The sequence below is a fragment of the Sylvia atricapilla genome, chromosome Z (assembly GCF_009819655.1).
Source record: "Sylvia atricapilla isolate bSylAtr1 chromosome Z, bSylAtr1.pri, whole genome shotgun sequence".
Lineage (NCBI taxonomy): Eukaryota > Metazoa > Chordata > Aves > Passeriformes > Sylviidae > Sylvia > Sylvia atricapilla.
Window position 1 is genome coordinate 68,353,491 of NC_089174.1, and position 17,174 is coordinate 68,370,664.

General features: G+C 53.2%; 1 protein-coding gene across 1 annotated transcript; it reads right to left on the reverse strand.

The window, feature by feature from the left end:
- Positions 1–523: 523 nt before the first annotated feature.
- Positions 524–15,837, reverse strand: LOC136373659 (carbonic anhydrase 9-like). Its single transcript, XM_066338595.1, has 12 exons — positions 15,628–15,837; positions 8,777–8,800; positions 7,468–7,638; positions 5,193–5,335; positions 4,450–4,542; positions 4,125–4,191; positions 3,734–3,891; positions 3,460–3,595; positions 1,316–1,339; positions 1,111–1,137; positions 918–1,011; positions 524–781 (listed from the first exon to the last, which is right to left on the reverse strand). Exons 1-12 carry the CDS (start codon positions 15,764–15,766, stop codon positions 718–720), a joined length of 1,140 nt encoding a protein of 379 aa, XP_066194692.1. The 5' UTR covers positions 15,767–15,837; the 3' UTR covers positions 524–717.
- Between the last annotated feature and the right edge of the window lie 1,337 nt (positions 15,838–17,174).

The following is a 17,174-nucleotide window of genomic DNA, read 5'->3' on the forward strand; positions in this document are numbered from 1 at the left end:
GGCCTTGCTCCTGCTCCGTCCACCCTAACAGTGGCTGAGCTCTAATTTTACAGCTTTTGGGGTGGAGGCTGCTGAGGGCTGGAGATCAGCTCCAGCTCCACAGGAGCCACCATGAAAGGTGGGAGGTAGCCACAGATCTAGGATTTCTCTGGCTAATACAGCTGTGATAAAGCCAGAGGTGAGCTGGGTGGGGGCTGGCCAGCAAGCAAGCGGTGGCTCTGCCACCTTGAGCTCTGCCTTTCTTCAGCCTTACCAAGCCACAGCTATGTTTTTCCAATGCTTTGCACAAATAAGAGGAGGAAGAAGTCCCAGAGTGATGGAGGGCAGGGCTAGGCTGTAGAAGAAGCCTTGTGCTGCTTACTCTGGAGCTCTGCCTGGTGCACAGAGACTGATGCTGGCTTTGCTGATTGGGAAGGGGTCCCTGCCCACCCCTCTCCACTGTGATACCAGTTGCACCGGGGTGCTCTTTCCTGCCCCATGGCTTCCTGCAAAGGCAGCGGAGACAGCTGGTACCATGGGAGGATTTTCCTTTTTTTTAATAGTTTTTACCCTTTTTTATAACAAAAATATCTATTGGGGTCAAATGCTGCCCCCCAGACAAACAGTCCATGTGGGCAGCCCATGCGGCCAAGGTGTGCTGGAGCACTGGTCTTTGACTTGAGGTGGTGGTGAGGAGAGGTGGGGTGGCAGGCTGAGCCTGCCACAGAGGTGTGGACTTTACGCAGTGTTCTCAGTGCTGGCTGCTGTGTAGATGACCTTGGATTTGGTTGGCGAGTCCAGCCTGGTGGGGAAAGAGAGGGGGGGACTGTTAGACAGGCAGGGTGTCCTGTTGCCTGAAACCAGCATTAAGCCCCGTTCTTGTGCCCTGCACCCATCCTGCCCCCAGGCACTGTGTCCTGTGTCTCCCTGTTCCTCACCGTGTGTTCTGGCTGCGGTGCTTATAGATGTACAGCAGGAAGGCTAGTGCTGTGACAGCAAAGAGCACCCCGAAGAGCACGGCCAGCACATCTCCTGCAAGCCAAGGATAGGTGTGTTACTCTGGCTGAGTAAGAGGAGGCAAGGAGTAGGCAGAGGGGACACAAAGGACCAGCCTTGGCTGAGCACATTTACCTGCGTGAAATGAGCTGGAGTGTCCTTCTGAAAAGGAGACAAAAGACCGGAGGATGAGAACCAGCAGTGCGGATGCTAGAGCAGCCCTACAAGTCCACTGTGGCTGCCCACCCCCAGCTCAGCACATGGCTTGCACAGGACCCCAATTCCCAGGCACGTACACCCCCTGAGCACCCTCCCTGCTTTATACCAGCCCCTCACCTACCTGCTGTTGCTGAATCATCATGATCTGTAAAGAGAGACAACACAGTCGGGGTTGCCTTTGAGATATTTGGGGAGGTAAGTCTCAAGCCTGCAGGCCTTTGGGCCCCACTTGTAAAGTAGGGCTGTACACAAGACTCCCCATCACCCATGAACAGAGGAGAGCTGTCTGCCATATCCTCAGCAGCTCACAGCATCTTGCTGCAGGAAGCCCAGCCCTGAGACCCTGCCAGATGCGTGAGAAAAGGGGAGAAAAAAGGATCCCTGAAGCCCAGCCCGCACCTGAGCCTCACTAAGCCCAGCCAGAAACTCATCCACTGTTGTTGCTGCAGCCGAGGAAGCAGGCTGGGTGCTGAGCACTGCAGCACCCCATGGCTGCATCTGAGGCACCTGGGATGAACCCATCAGGCAGCAGCTGTGGGGACAGTTGCATACAGGGAGATGGTCAGCAGCTCCGAGGGAGGAGGCAGCCATGCATTGCAGGTAGGGCACTTGACATGGGGTGGCTTGGCAACCTTATGTGCTGGGAGGGAGCTGTGCTGGACAAATGTTTGCCCAGCATAAAAGCAGGGCTTATAAAGAGCTACATTATCATCTGTACTTGGGTCGGGTATGGTGCACAGAGTGGCACTATCTGTGGGCTCTATCCTGCTACATCGCTGCTGCGGGAAAGCTGCCACCTCCACTCAGCAGCTGGGGACAGAAGTGGTTATCCCGAACTGGAAGTGACTGGCAAAAAGATCTACAAGCATGGGCACAGAAGGTGCAGCTGCAAGCAGAGCAAGATGTGACCCCAGAGCACTCCATCTCAGTGCTCAGCAGTCCCAGGGCTAAAGCAGGCAGTCAGCACTGACATGGGGAGAACCCCCCTACAATCCTGTGCACACAAGGCCGGGGACAGTAACCTCATTGAAGAGTACTGGGAAATTCTCCTGGCATTTCTGGAACAAGACCTTCGTGGCTTTGCTGCTGTGGGGATTTTTGTATGGAAATAGCAAATAATGACGGGAAAAAAAAAAAAAAAAAAAAAAAAGGTAGAGCTGGGCAACTCCCCACTTGCCCCAGCACTGGGAAGGTTTGGAACAGCTTCTGCAAGACAGTAGTAAAAGAAAGGCTTGGAGGTAAATGGAAAATATGATAAAGTATCTAAGAGGTTTACCAAAGATAGAGCATGCCAGCCTAACCTGATATCCTTCTTTGATAAGTGATATTCTAGACAAAGAAAATGCAGTAGATTTTATCTCTCCCAGCTTCAGTGAAGCATTTGATGCAGTGCCACATGGGAAACTGCTAGCCAGGCTGAAGACCACAGTAATTAAAAGCCTAGAGCCATTAGCAAGCAGGCTGCAGGTGGAATGGTGAGGGAAGTGCCTTGCACCACATTGTGTGGTTATCGAGGCATTGCCCAGAGGCCTGGTACCAACCCTGTGCTGTTCCTATTAGTCACCTTCAAAAAAGGCATAGGAAATGCTATCAGAACAGAAAAGGAACAGGATGTTGAACAGAAAACCCCCAGTGATCTCAGGGAGCAGCAATGAGCAAAAATTCAGTGATGCAGAGCAGTAGTCCCACCTGAGGATTAATAGTGATTTCTGCTCATGCCTGGAAATCACCAATGCAAGAAAGGCCTTCAAGGGGAAATAGAGGGTGAGCATTCAGAGGCCCCTCAGGCAGGGGACTGTGTGCCTGGCTGGAATGGCTGTGAGGCCCCACTGGCAGAGTGCAAACTTCAGGAGGGGTCCCCAGCACTGCCTGTCCTGCAGGGTTTGGAGGAGGGGTGTTCACTGCAAGCTTGTACCTCTGGCAGATCCTACTGAATTTTATCTATTGCACGTGGGATTGAAGTACTAGCTAGAGTGCTAGGATCCGCCTGTTTGCTCTTGACCATGCATCCCCTAGTTATGCTATCTCTGCAAGATTAAGGATAAAATAAATTTCTAGAAACCAAGAAAAGAAGTGAAAGAAGTGCAGAAATGGGAGAGAGCAGAATCCTAAGACTAGTGCTGCCACGTGTCAGTTGCCAGGCAGGTCTAACCCATGAAGATGCTCTGTTTCTGTAAGATACACAAAGCACCGACTCCTGCTGCTGGTCCCATCACTGCATCCCTGCTGCTGAGAGCAGCCTGAGCACACTCACACACTCCTTACCAGGAGAATGCTTGACTGAAGGGGTGGTCTGGAAACTCGCCAGCACCTGTCGCCCATGCAGGTTCTGCACTGGCCGGTAGTTGTTCTGCAAAAGCTTGTTCTCAGGGGTTCTCAGGGTCAAAACCAGCATTGACATCTGAAAGGAGAACAGTGTAAAGACAGTAGCATCCATCCTGCCTTTGGGAGCAGATGAGCTGCAGTGCACTGGCACAGGGTGTCTGCACCAGCTTACGGGGAGAGGCTGGGAAAGACCTAGTGCAGAGCCCTGACAGACCTGGTGACGAGAGAGCAGCACGGTCTGGTTGAAGACAGTCCATTTAACTGTCTGGTAGCAGGGAGGAGTGGTCAGAGAGCCATTATAGTGGAAGTAGAGTTTCAGGTTGGCAGGCAGCAGACCTGCAATATTAAATCCAGACACCAAGGTTTCTTGTCCTGGGAGAAGAAACATAATGGGAGTGAAGCTAGTACAACCCCCTTGGAGGACAATAGCATGAAGATCGTATGCAGTCTGGTGCTGCATGTGCCTCTGCAGCCACTAGAGAAAGCGCAGGTGGTTTGCCCTGTGGTGGCAGGGGAAAGCAGGTGGGCTGCCTGCTGCTGAGCAGCTGGTTCCCCTGCTGGGCTGCAGCCCCTGAGACAAAGCATGAGATGGGACAGGGCCTTACCTACTTCTTGGATTTCAGGCAGATGCTTAAGTATTTCACGGTAGTATTGGTTCTCCCCATGCCCAACCTGCAACACAGAGACCACATGGTAACAGCAGGATGAGGAGCCAAAGGGAGACAAGACAGTGATGAAGGTGCCAGAAGAGAGGTATTGCTCCTTGAGAGAGGCACCCCATCCCAGTGACCCCTTCATTCTTATCAGACCTGATCTGCCCTTTCTCTCCCTTTCTTCTAAAATGCATTTGCACCTCTGCCAGTCTCCAAAACTGTGACCAAGTCTGCCCACTCCAGTCTCATCCTCCCCCTGCTGATCCATGGATCTCACCTCCAGAAAGGCTCCCAGTACAGCCAGGCCATCTGGGTGAACCATTGCCTCTTTAAAGCTGTCATACTTGGTATTGTAGTGGACCACATGGATCTGGAAGGGAAAAATGCAATCCCAATGCTGGATGAACACCACTGGGAGATGCTCACTCCCACAGAGATACAGCCTGCTGACACAAGGGCTGTGAGATGAGCAGCAACTGCAGGGCAGGGAAAATGCTGGTGGGACCAAGAAAATCTGCTGCTGCAAAACAGCCAGCATGAAGGGCTGCCTGCAGGAACTTCTCAGGTCAGAAACAGCAAACCAGGACTCTGTCCTGCATAACAGAGGCTAATACTGCAGAGCCAGGCTCAGTTTGAAGACAGCAGCAAGAAAAGGAGGGATAAGACCAGATGGGAGCTGGCAGAGCAAGAGGACAGTGTGTACAGAGTAAACAGTCCCTGTAGCTCCCAAAGCAGGCTCACAGCCTCCAGGGGAGCTGGCTTCCAAAGCCTGGGGACTGCCACAGCTCCTGCTCCATCAGCCTAGGACCAGGCTTCAGCATGAGTGTGGCTGAGCACCAAAGTGTGGCCAACTACACTGAACTCCACTGCTGCAGAGCTGCCCAGGATCCTGGTCAGGAGTTACAACCCACATCCAGTGACAACCAGAGCGATGGGTGAGGAGCATGACAGCATTCCAGTGCCTTCCCTGCCCAGCACCATGAGGGAGAAGATGCATCCAGGACCCTGAGGGCTCCTTACCTCAGCAGCAAAGCGTCGCCCATTGACGGTGTGCTCCGAGCCGGGTCCCAACGAGGAGCCCCAGTGCAGGTGCAGCTGCACAGCTCGGTACTGCTGGGTATAGCCACCAGTGAGGGCCAGGGTCTCGGGCAGGTCAAGGACAACTGCAGAGGCAGAAGGAAGAGGTTGATAATGCAACCTGTCCATTCTACAGGTATGCAAAGGAGGTGTCTCAAGGGAAAGTCTTCCTGGGCTTCTAGAAACTGATCATAACAGAAAACCTTTCTCTCCATCTGTCATGAGGTTGTGGGCAAGCCTGCCAATGTGTCAGGGTTCAACTTCTGACTTAAGGTTGTAGGATACTGCAGTAAATACGTCAGCTTCAAAAATAGCTGCTATGAAAATGCTGGAAAGTGAAGAGCCCCTCTGCAAAGACTGCTGGGGCCAGCTCCAAGCCAAATGTTATCCAACAATTTATTCAGTAAGTGAGAATAATATAAAGAAACCATGGACAAAATTTGTAGAGAAAGATACTGGTAGAGTGGTGAATATCTATGAGCATGGTAGCTGGACAGAGAGCAGCAACTCTTGGCAAGCTGGGACCTTTCAGAGGAAACAGCCTACAAGTGTATGGCAGCACTGAAGCTAGTGGCACAGAAGCATTAAAATTTTTTAAAGCATTTGCAGCTAAAGTTTTTGCCTCTTTGGATACCATAAATTCATACCTTGTTTTTCTTTACTATAAAGTGGTTTATCCAGCTATTATTTGCGTTATGTAACAATGTGACAAATCTAAAACTGAGTTACCTGGGCATGTGGTAAAAATATAAGGAGCATCCCTGGACTCTGAGAAAGGCTCTCCTATCCTTTTAAGCACCCTTTCCTAATTTTTAATGTCTTTTCCTTTTTCATTTTCTGATGGGGTGGCCCTTTTTAACATCACTGGTGGGGCACAGATTTGGAACTAACCATGTTATATGGCTGTGATGAGTCATTGGCCATCTTGAGTTCCTTGCCTTCGGGTTCAGAGATAGAAAATTCAAATACAGGAAGTAAGAAACTGTTCCCTCCCTATGAATGTATCTGCTTTTACAATTCTTTTGTATAAGTAAACCATTGTTTTCCTTCTCCTAACTACCTGAGTCATTTTCAGGCCCTCGAAAAAGCTTATATAGCATGTATACTTTGTTACTAAAATGAGTAACTGTACAAATATCTTACTGGGCTTGCAACTTTTTATTTATTTATGGCTTTTCATAAAGCAGAGTGGTGGTTGCCACAATAAAAAGAGGCATTTTAAAAGCGTGTGAGAAATTACTTCCCCCTCCCCAATGAAAATGCTCTCACTGCTTTTCTAAACACCAAATGCCAGGGTGTCTAAAATAGCAACTACTGAGCTCAACTAGTTTAACTCTGCAGGCACATTAGGGCAGGAGGCCACAGTATAGAGCTCTGTGCATGCAGCACGCAGCTGATCTGGCTGTACACAGCAGGCCTGACCTGTCAAGTTTGCTGTATACACAGGTCAGCTCCATCTCGCTGGCTACCAGGGCAAGGAGGTGCCTTATCACACCGTCAGCAAGTTCTTAAGTCCCTTTCTCCATAACCTTTTCTTAATTCAGGGACTGGCAAACACCAGCGTGCACAAAACATTCTGCGTCCTGCAAGAAAAAGCTAGTAGCAGCCAGGTCTAACCATCCTCAGCTGTGGAAAGATGTGATTTTCCTCCATATCTGGAATACCAAGGCTGATATTAAAATAACATAAATAAATTGTGTCCAGAACTTTACAAAAACCATTCTAGTATTGAAGAAGGAAAAAAAAGGACCTATAAAAATTTCTTAAGATCTTGAGATAGAATCTTTAAGTACAGACAAATAAGGTGGTCAATGTTGTGCCCTAAAAGACATATGTAGGTAGCCTAAAGTCTGAGTCACATCCAGAGGCTGATTAGTCCTTTGAAAGTGAAGTGCAGGGCAAGAACCAGTGCCTGAAAAGCTGCATCAGAAATATCAGGGACACGTTTTTAAAGAAAATGTGGAGTTAAATTTCTGGAGCCATCTCCCAAAGTCTGTGGACAACTTGGGGCTTCACCTCATCCAGGAAAACGAATGAACCCATAAAATTTCTACAGCCTGTTGCTTCTCTTTTGGCCTAGAGGGCACGAGGGTGCAACCTGCAAGACAATCTCCTTCCCAGAGCCCAGGGGAAGGGCATCAGAGAAGCCCAGTTCTGCTGGGAGAGACTTAGTGTCATCTCCTTATGCTCCAGCCCCTGCAGTTGCCTCTGCCTTCACCTGTGTGCCCATTGTTCTTCAGCTTGAGTTGCTCGTTGGCAGGCAGGCTGTAGCCAGAGAGCTGGATCGGCCGCAGGTCAGGGCTGAAGATGGCCTGAGCACTGTCAACATTGATAGGTGACTGCTCGTTGCCGCCACAGTCCGAGTAGTCCATACTCCAGTGCTTCAGGTCTAGCGCGAGAAGGAAGGGAGGGACTGTCAGTGAGATCACCAGGTTGAGGACACCTCCAGAAAGAAGGTTTGGGGGTGTTGGGGAAGAGGACTGGCAGTGGCCAGGGAAGTAGCCATGCACATAAGTTTAGCTTCCATAAAGTTAGCTTGGGAGCAGCTTTATGCCAACATGTGACTGAATGCAGCTGTATCAGGAAAGGTCTCAGGGCATGTTGAGCTGCCAGGAAAGTCTATTTTTGGGGTGTTTAGGAAGAGTGCAAGAAGATCATTTACAAGTGGACTTGGCAAGCCGAGGTGCTGCTGCCCTGCAGCCCATCACACACTTGCTGCCTTGCACAGCCTGGCCTCTGGCAGGTATCACTCCCAGCACTGCTTGAGCAAGGTACCACAGTGCTCCTGGGCTCTGTTGTAAAGTGCCAGCTGACATGGCTGGGTTGGCTGCTGAAATGGCCACCTCTCCCCAGTACCACAGAAACCTCCCTTTGCACTGCAGAGGGCTGCTTCTAGCATGTCATGGGCCAGTGCAAACCTAGGCTTGTCCCCAGGCCAGCCCATTCCAGGACCTCTGTAAATATGGAGCTGGGAATTAGCAGCTGAGCCAAACCCTAGTGTGATAGTGCAGTAAGTTGTGAAGGGTGTATCTGTCATAGCACTGTGATGATGCCCATCATGGGTGCTGTGGAGAAGCCCCCCAGGCCTTGATGGGAAGGTAGGGCCAGGTAGGATGGAGAGGGAGGGTGACAGAGGGCAGAGGTGAAGGCAATCTAATCCCTGGGCTGTTCAAAGTCCTAGCACGGGCTGCAAGTCCAGCCTGGAGAGAGAGGCCTTTCCCCACGCTTGGCACAGGGTCAGGAGAGCTCTCATTCAGGGAGGAGCCCTTCCCTAAGGGGCATCCCCCCCCCACCCAAAGGGCTGGGAAAGCCCTCACTGGATCTGCTGCTTCCTGGTGAAATCAGATCAACCCCTGGTTCTTCAACCCATCCATGCTTGAGTACAGGCACTGTGTCAGGGTCAGGCAGGAGCGAAGGGTGAGTTGTGGAGTGTGCACAGAAGCCTTGTAATAATTAACCACAGCTGGCTCAGTTCCAGGATCTGCTGGGTAGTAGGAAAAAAGCAGAAGTAACTGCGGGGTATTTACCTTCATAGCTCCAGTGGCTCTGGCCTTGAAAAAAAAAAGAAAAGAAAGAACCACATGAATGGAAGGGAAAGGTCGTCAGCAAACACACCTATGCCAGGCAGCAGGTCTCTGGGCTTCCACTGCCTTCCACCCCCCTCCCTGCCTTTGCATTCCCACTTCTCCCTCTGTCCCAGCAAAAGGTCCCCAGAGGATACTGCCTCCTCAGAGCACAGCCAGGCCCCTGCAGCTGTCAGTCAGAGGGAAACCCCCAGGGGTGACATTTTGTCGTCATCCTTCAAAAGGAAAAATCAGAGATATGGCTTCCATTACGGGGCAACTGTACCAGCAGCTGCTCCAGAGCAGCCGAAACCTCCTCCTGCCCCAAGACAAGGCATTTCACCAGTGCAGGTCCCACACTCCGCATGGGGTTTGGTCAGCAGATGCACTGCACCATGCAGACACCTTCTTCTCACCACAGAAGCACCGTGGGACTGACAGCAGAGGAAGAAAATGAGCATCAAAACCTTCTCTTTACATCAATGAGCACCCCTGTGGTGGGGATGGACTTTCAGAGGAAAATATGCCAGGCCAAATGACCAGCTCCTGTCCCCAGTTCTAATTCATACGACCACCCAAATTCCCACACAGAGCTTCATAAGGTCCTACCATGCAAAACATTTTCCTTATGAAAAGCAGAAGGGAGAATGGGGGATCCCATGTCAGGACTTCTGAATTTCTAGTGTCACCCAGGCATCACACTGTGACCACACCAGGGCAAGATGTGGCCTAAGCTTCCCATAGCTGGTGGTGTGCCCACTGTGCAGATCTAGAGGGGACAGGGTCCTCCTAAGAAGGTCCTGAGTGTACCCACTACTCAAAAGGCTGGCCCTTGAACTGTCACTCTCCTCCAGGGCTGCCAGCAATGCCTGGATTCCTGGCACATCACTGGAGATGGCTTTAGAAGTACACTAGAAGCTCTTCTCAGATGACCCTGACCAAACACCTTGGCTATCACTAGCCCTTCTAAACAACCAGCTCCAGGCAAAGAGAGTGGAGCTCAAATTTGGCCCAAGCAGGGAAACACGGCCCAAAAGGATTATGTGCCTCCTCTCACCGGCACAACAGGTAATTCATGCTCTCCTCCTCTGATTTGTCCTTACCAGCAACATTGTAACTGCAGACAGATTGCTGGCACTTCCCAGCCCGCGAGCACGGGAGCGGAGAGTGCAGGATGGGGCAGGTTTGGGGCAAAGAGGGGCATTCATACAGCAGCAATGACATGGAGGAGCATTTAAGAGGTACAGTTGAGCCTAAATATCATCTCTGCTCCTTGGTGGGGCCATTTGTCTGCCAGCCACACCAGGATGCAGGAAGGTCTCAGCAGGAGCTAGTGACATGCACTTGCTATTAATAGGAGTGGATTTCAGCTCAGGAGTGAGAAAGGAAGAGGCAAACTTTCCCAGGCCCAGCTGTCCTATGCAAGGCCCTAAACCCAGCAGGATCCTGCCCTCCACTCAGTGAGCATCCAGGCATGGGCACTGCTGTGGGTCTTGGTGCATCTGCTGCTCAGTAGAGTGGATGACCACAGCCAGAGCTGGGAGGGGCTGGAAGGTGTTTAGGGGCACTAGAGTGTGTTGTAGAGATGGGAACAGACCTTAGTGCTCCCTCCTGTATGACTGGTGACTCACCTCTGCCACATTTCTCACACTTAGGAGCAATGCTCAGCGATCTCTTAGGTATCCCCAAAGGCATAGGAGGAAGGAGCAGCAAGCAGAGGACTGGGTAAGCCTCAGCTGCACACACCAGGATACGTGTGCCAGAGGACTGACTGCAGTGCCCTCTCCATGTCTGCTTGCATAGCACTGCCCAGGGATGCACCCAGCTGTGCTACAGCAAGCTGAGGCTCATTTATCCTGCCCACCTTGCTCACACAAAAGATACCTGCTATCCAGACACTGCACAAAAGCCAGAGAACATGGACCCTGCTCTGGAAACACCGTGTATCTTCTCCCACACTGCTTCCACTCTCCTACCCCTCCTGGCGCTATCTGCACAAAGAAACACTCACACTGGGGTAGTCCTGGCGCAGGTAAGACATAGCACCCCAGGGCTGGGCATATGGTACCTTGGTTCACTGCACATGCCTCAACTGGCACAGCCCGCCCTGACACCCCACATTTTGCTCACCTCCAGGGACTCTGCCTGGACAGAAAACAGCTCAAACATCGTATCACAGATTGAGCAATAGCCCCATGCTGACACCTGCCCTGCTGTGTCAGCAATGTGCCAATTACCTCAGGTTCCAACATCTCCCAGCACACTCCTATTCCCACTGCCAAGGGGTCTCTGGACCCTCCTCACAGCTTCCTGCCAGCTCAGCTCCACAGCTTTGGACACCCCGAAGGCTGTAGCTGCCAATCCACCCCAACACAACAGACATCCCCAGGGATGTCTTGGCATCAAACCCTAAAGGATCCATGAGCTCTTAACCATCCACTGGAAGCCCCCTTGAGTGTGCTTTCCCATCCCGTGGATCTGTGAGCAGTGATGGCACAGCCAGGCTACCCCCTCGGGCAGGCATCTCTCAGGCACAGCTGTTCAGGCTTTGGTCTCCTTGGCACACGCACCGAGCGCTGCAGGAGAGTGCCAAGGCAAGTCCAGCTGGGGCACCGGGTCAGGATCTCAGCAGCAGCCCCTGCATCAGCACGGCTCGGAGGAGCCCTGCACTGACTACTCCGATCCCTTCCACTTGGGGGCATTTGCAATGTCGCATCCCTTTACCGTGAACATTAACCCGCTGCCCTGCCCAAGTGTTGATTTGCGTAATTCAGTCTTCCTCCCACACTTCCCGCCGGAGCACGTTTTCTCCTTAGAAGAGCTGAGTGATGCCAGGTCTCTTTTCTGCTGAACTGCTGCCACTCACCACAAAAGACGTGGCTGCATCTCGGCAGCGGGTGCTGAAGCTCTTTGCATGCCCTGCCTTTCCTCTGACCACCTACTGCTCCGGCAGAGACTGCAAAGGGCTCCCGAAAACGTGGGGGGAAATAGCCTGATGGGATGCGCATACCGGGAGATAACATGGAAGAAGAACCCCTTGCAGGGATTCCAGCATGAGAATACAGTAGGGTGTTGACAGGGGCTGCCTGCCCTTGCAGGCCTCCTTTCTCAGCCGCACAGAGCCCCTCAGTCCACCTAAGGACCGCCTGCTACCCGCCTTTCCCCAACAGACCGCGATCCAGCCAAGTTTCCCACGACTTTCCCCCCCCTTCACACCCTCCCTTTGTGCTTTCTCCTGCTGTTCCTTGCTCCCACTCAGCCCTCCCATTCTGGGATACAGGCTTTGCTGCAAGTGCCAGCTCCCTTCCCTCCTTGACATCCAACACCATCCAACAACACTTTCCTGCCGAGTTCAGGCAGACGCTGCCATTACCAGCGTGCTGCTCGGCATGTCCTGCAGCCCGGGAGGAAGGGTAGGAGCAGCTTTTGGCAGCGTGAAGAGCCAGCTCAACCACTGGCTGCTGTGAATCCCACAAGGGAAAGGCACTGATGCAGCAAGCTGCACCCAGTAGACCTCACCAAGGGCACACAGGAACGGGCTCAGGATCATTTGCACAGACCAGGAGGCAACCCTCAGCAGAGCCAAACAATAAGGAAGGACACCAGGGGATTTGCCCTATGGATCTGCACCTCCTATTCTGACTTTTTTATATTTTAGGGTCTGTGCAGTCTGGGGCTGCTGCAGGGCACCTGACAACACTGAAACCCATGTGCTGTTCACAGGGTGGATGCTGCCTGACAGCAGCACAGCCGCATTTGCTATCTCCTTGCCTTGAATCTTGATGCTTGTGTGTGACAGGCAGGACAGCGGGCTTACTTCTAGCTCTTCCATCCTGCTCTCTCATCAGCTGGACACATGGTCGTGCCTTGTGCTCAGCCACAGGGACTGCTGGTGTCTTGCCAGAGCCTCCTCTTCCCACTGGGACCCAATGCTGAGCCACATCTGGCTCAAAGTCTCATGGAATGAGTTCAGTTCACGGATGCTGAATCAGGACCACCGTGCTGTGCCCTGCCTGTGGATCAGTCCCAGGCTATGAAGGGATCAGTGGAGCTCATGGTCCAGAAGAGAAGGTAAGTGGGGTGTTACTCCTGATGGTCAGTAGGCCAGGGGTACCAGGACATGCAGAGATGCATAGAGTGCAGGTTCCAAAGTGGGGACCAGCCACAGCAGCCAGGTCCCAGCCTACAAACCACATCCAAACACCATGTCCCTTGAAAGCAATAACCTGACTGTGGTACTGGACTGTGTCACTATGCTCATGCTGCCCAAAGCCAGCTCTCCAGTCTGTGGCAAAACCATTAGAGGCATGGGGTCTAGGCAGAGGGGCACATAACCAGAGCATCCTTCTGCCACAGCTCACAGGAAGTGTCTCTATGGGAGGGCTGTGCCAACCCAGCCCCACCTCCTCCATGCACACACAAGTGCAGCAGCACCTATGTGCTTTCAGCCCAGGACACCACCCCATGTGCTGCGCATGGAAGCACTGATCACTCCCAAGCCTGGCTGCATTAAAGCCCCTTTGTGTTTATAAACTCTGACCCACTGCAAGGCTTTGGGATCAGCCTTTAATCTGCCACTGGTAGCTACAGTATTGTTCTTTGTTCTCCTGGGGGAGGACTGCTTGGGCTGTGGAGCTCAAGACTGTGCCTACTACCTCTGAGAGGGGCAAGGGTTTGGGTGGAGGAAGGCATAGGGCAGGCTTTACTCCAGGGCATGTTCCTGCTCCTTCTGAACCCAGCTGCCCCAGCAAGTGCTGTGGGAAACAGGAAACAATCAGAGTGCTGCCAGAGAAAGGGCCATCCCAACAAAAGGGATAAAAATGGGGAAATCCTAGAGGACAGATCAGTGCTTGGAGCTGGGGAGAGAGATTAATAAGGAGTATTAAGCAAGAAAAATATGTTCACCTGAAGGAAAAGGACACCGGGGAATGAACAAGAGGAGGGCACTGAAAGCAAAACACCTCTGAATAGGAGGAAGAAGAAATGATGAAAGGGAGATTCTGTTTCCCAAAGACCCATTTAGTGTGGGACTCAGGTCTCTAGGCACACCAGAGTCTTCTCAGGGAACAATCTCATGGCAAATGCCTGAGCACATGCTGAGTGCCATGGGCTGGGGAGCCACCACCCCTACCTCATGCACAAGCCTCGAGGAAGAGGGAACCAGCTCACCACCCAGCAGAGGTGCTGAGACACGCAGCTCCTGGCACCCGGCATGAGCCTTGGAGGGTTCCAGCCATTACCTGCTTCTCACAGGATTCCATCCAGACCTTCAGCCTCTAACACTGGTATAGCATGGGGTAACTTGCCTGTTTCCTACTGACCTCCTGGCCACCTCCTTTCCCCTTCTCCATCCCAGTCCTCCCACAGCCCCATCCCAAACCTCATGTGGTGTCCAGCCCCTTGGCCAGCGCAGCACACCAGTATGCTGAACACCCGACACCCTCCCACCCTGTGGCCTGGATTACTTAATCTCTGTGGCAAGAATCGTCTGCATCCCCATCTCTGTCCAGTGCTCAGCCCGACAAGAGCAGCTCTGGTAAAAGTGATTCATTGCAGTAACAAATGCAGCTCCGGGCATGAAACAATTCCTGGTCCTACCACATGGAAGCTGTCCTGGCACAGGTCAGGACAACTCCTTACCAAAAGCAAAACCAAGGACACGCTATGAGGCTGAAGCCGGGAAACAAACCTATGGGCAAAGTGGGGACAAGGAGCATGACCAGGGACAGCAATGTCCCAGTGCAGAACTCAGCCCCAGAAGAGCAAATCCACAGCACTCCCCAAAATCCCTGCAGAGCTCTGGCCGTGCCATAGCCTCCAATCAGAAAAGGGACCAAGACCAAAGACCCAGGACTTTTCCCCTGAACCTGTAACTCTGAAAGCCCCCACATCACCACCAGCAAGACATCTCACGGGAAGGAGGAGGGGCACACAACCCTGCAGCCCTGCGTTCTGTCACGTCGTCAGCCGTGAGGCAGCCCCCCTCCAACTCTGCAGCGAGGCCAGTCGCTGCTCTTGGCGGACCGTGGGGGAAGGAGGTGGATGCAGGGCAGCCCAGCCGACATTCTGTAGGATAAATTGGACCGGAGACCGTTCACCCCGTCGGGGTACAAGTTCAGAACCTCCGGGCGCTCCCCTGGAGCATGCAGTGACAGCTTGGCGCACAACCCTTGTACCCCCAACTCTGGAAGCTCTGAGTCCCTCAGTCTGATGCAAGAGGGACTTAATGAGGGAAAAGGGCTGCGGACAAAGCGAGGCCCCAGCCCCTGGGCAGGGGTCGGGCCAGTCGAGCCGCATGGGAGTTGGCGGGAGCAGGGACAAAGGCAGGGACATGCTGGGGGGTGCAGCGCCCGCAGCTGGGCGATGCTGGGGCGGGGGGGGGGGGGGGAGCGGGGACACACACACACACACACATTTGCTCAGGGGCACCTTATCCCTGGGCGCACCTGGAGCCTAACACGGGTGCACCAGGAGGTACAGCAACCCTTCACCCCCAAACTAAGCGAGGAGAGAACTCCCTGACATTGGGAACGCCTCTCCACAAAGCATCAGACATCCCAAATCCAGCACCCCTTGCACTGGGGCGCTCCACTCATCAAGGACCCCTAGTCCAGCAAGAGAAGGAACTCTGTACATCGGACGCCCCTTCTATGAGACACCCCAAACTCAAATTGGGGTGCTGCACGCATCAGGGTGCTTAGGTACTGGCGATCCCAAACTAAGCTACGAGGCTCCTGGTGCACGGGGACACCAAAGGCAGCAGAGGGGTGCCCCACGACTCGTGGAACCCCGCGCGCCCAGAGACCCCTGCTCACCTTTCCCCGGGGAATGCGGGGACTCCTCGCCGCCGCGTTCCTGGTCGCTTTCGCTGTAGGAGTCGGCACGGCCCAGGGCGGGCAGGAGCAGGAGGAGGAGCGGGAGTAGGAGCGAGACCCGCAGCGCGGCGCGGTTCATCTCCAGCAAGTGCGCGGGTGCGGGACGGCGGCTCCGTGCCTGCCCGCCCGCCCGCTCGGCCGCACGTAAGTGAGAGCGGGCGGGGAGGAGGCGGCGGCTCTGACTCACGCCTCCGTTACCTTTTATAGGGGCTGGAGCCAAAGTCTGCAGCCGCACGGTCCAGCCAGGTGAGCCGCCCCACGCGGGACTCGAACCCGGGAGTCCCCCCGGGGGTGCCCCTACCCCACCTCAGTCCCGCGCTGGGACATGCGGTGGAGCCAAGGGCTGGGGAGCCCAGCCGGCTTCTCAGTCCCTTCAGCTATGGGTGCTCCCTCTCCTCAGTGATAGTTACAGGACCCCTCCTGTAAGGTGGAGGCCCTTCACCCCAGCAGTGGGTGAAAGTTCTCCGAGCCAGTGGGTGGCCGCTCTCCTCAGTGATGAGTGAAGGGACTCTGAGTAGTCGATGTTGTGGCTGGGATCACTCAGCAATGGATATCTCCTCCCCTCAGTGATGAGTTTGGCATCAGTCAGCCATGGGTTTCCAGTCTCCTCAGTGGTTGTCTGCTCTCCTCAGCAATGAAGCTGGCACCCCTCAGCCCATGACTGGCACCTCTCTTCAGTGGGCAGTCAGGGACTTCTCCATCATGGATGTCCTCTCTCCTCAGAGCTGGATGAAGAACTCTTTGATAGTGGCTTTCCCCTGTAAGGGCGTTGGGACCTCTGGGCAAAGGGCCTCTCTGTGGTGGGTGTCCACTCTCCTTAGCAATGAGTGAAGGACCCTGCTGTACTGGGGTGCAGACATCCCCATGGATGTCCCCTCTCCTCAGTGGTGGATGTCCCCTCTTCTTGCAGTTCAGAGAAACGTTTCTGTGGAGGCTGGAGGACGGCACAACTCCACTCTGGGCAGAAGTCTTTCTCCTGCCCTACAGAGGTGGCAGGAAGCATATGGGTGCTGCTCAGTGTATATATACAGTGTACCTGGGTACCAAATAGCTTTAAACAAGGTCCTGCACCAAAAGTGACTGGGCACATGGACAACAGACTGAGGTCCGTGTTGGTAGATGCAAAGTGCTGCACATTTGGTGTAATCAAGGATGCATGAGGGTGGGCTTTAATCAGCTAATGAAACACATTAGAGAAGACCCCAGAAAGCGGTGAAGTCAGGTCACTGCTTGCCAAGAAAAAATTGAAGTAAGCATCAGGAATTATCAAGAAAGAAAGAAAATCCAAACCAAAACAAAAAATCCACCTCATCCTGCCATTGAATAACTCTTGGGTGAAACCTCCTCTCATTTTTTGCCCATGGTTTTATTTCTCCCATCACAAAAGGGTCAGGAACAGAAACAGCATGCACGGGGCCCCAGGGCTGTTTGGGGGCAAGAGTGATTTTCATGTAAAGAAGGAGCAAAGCAGACATGGCTGCCCAGCC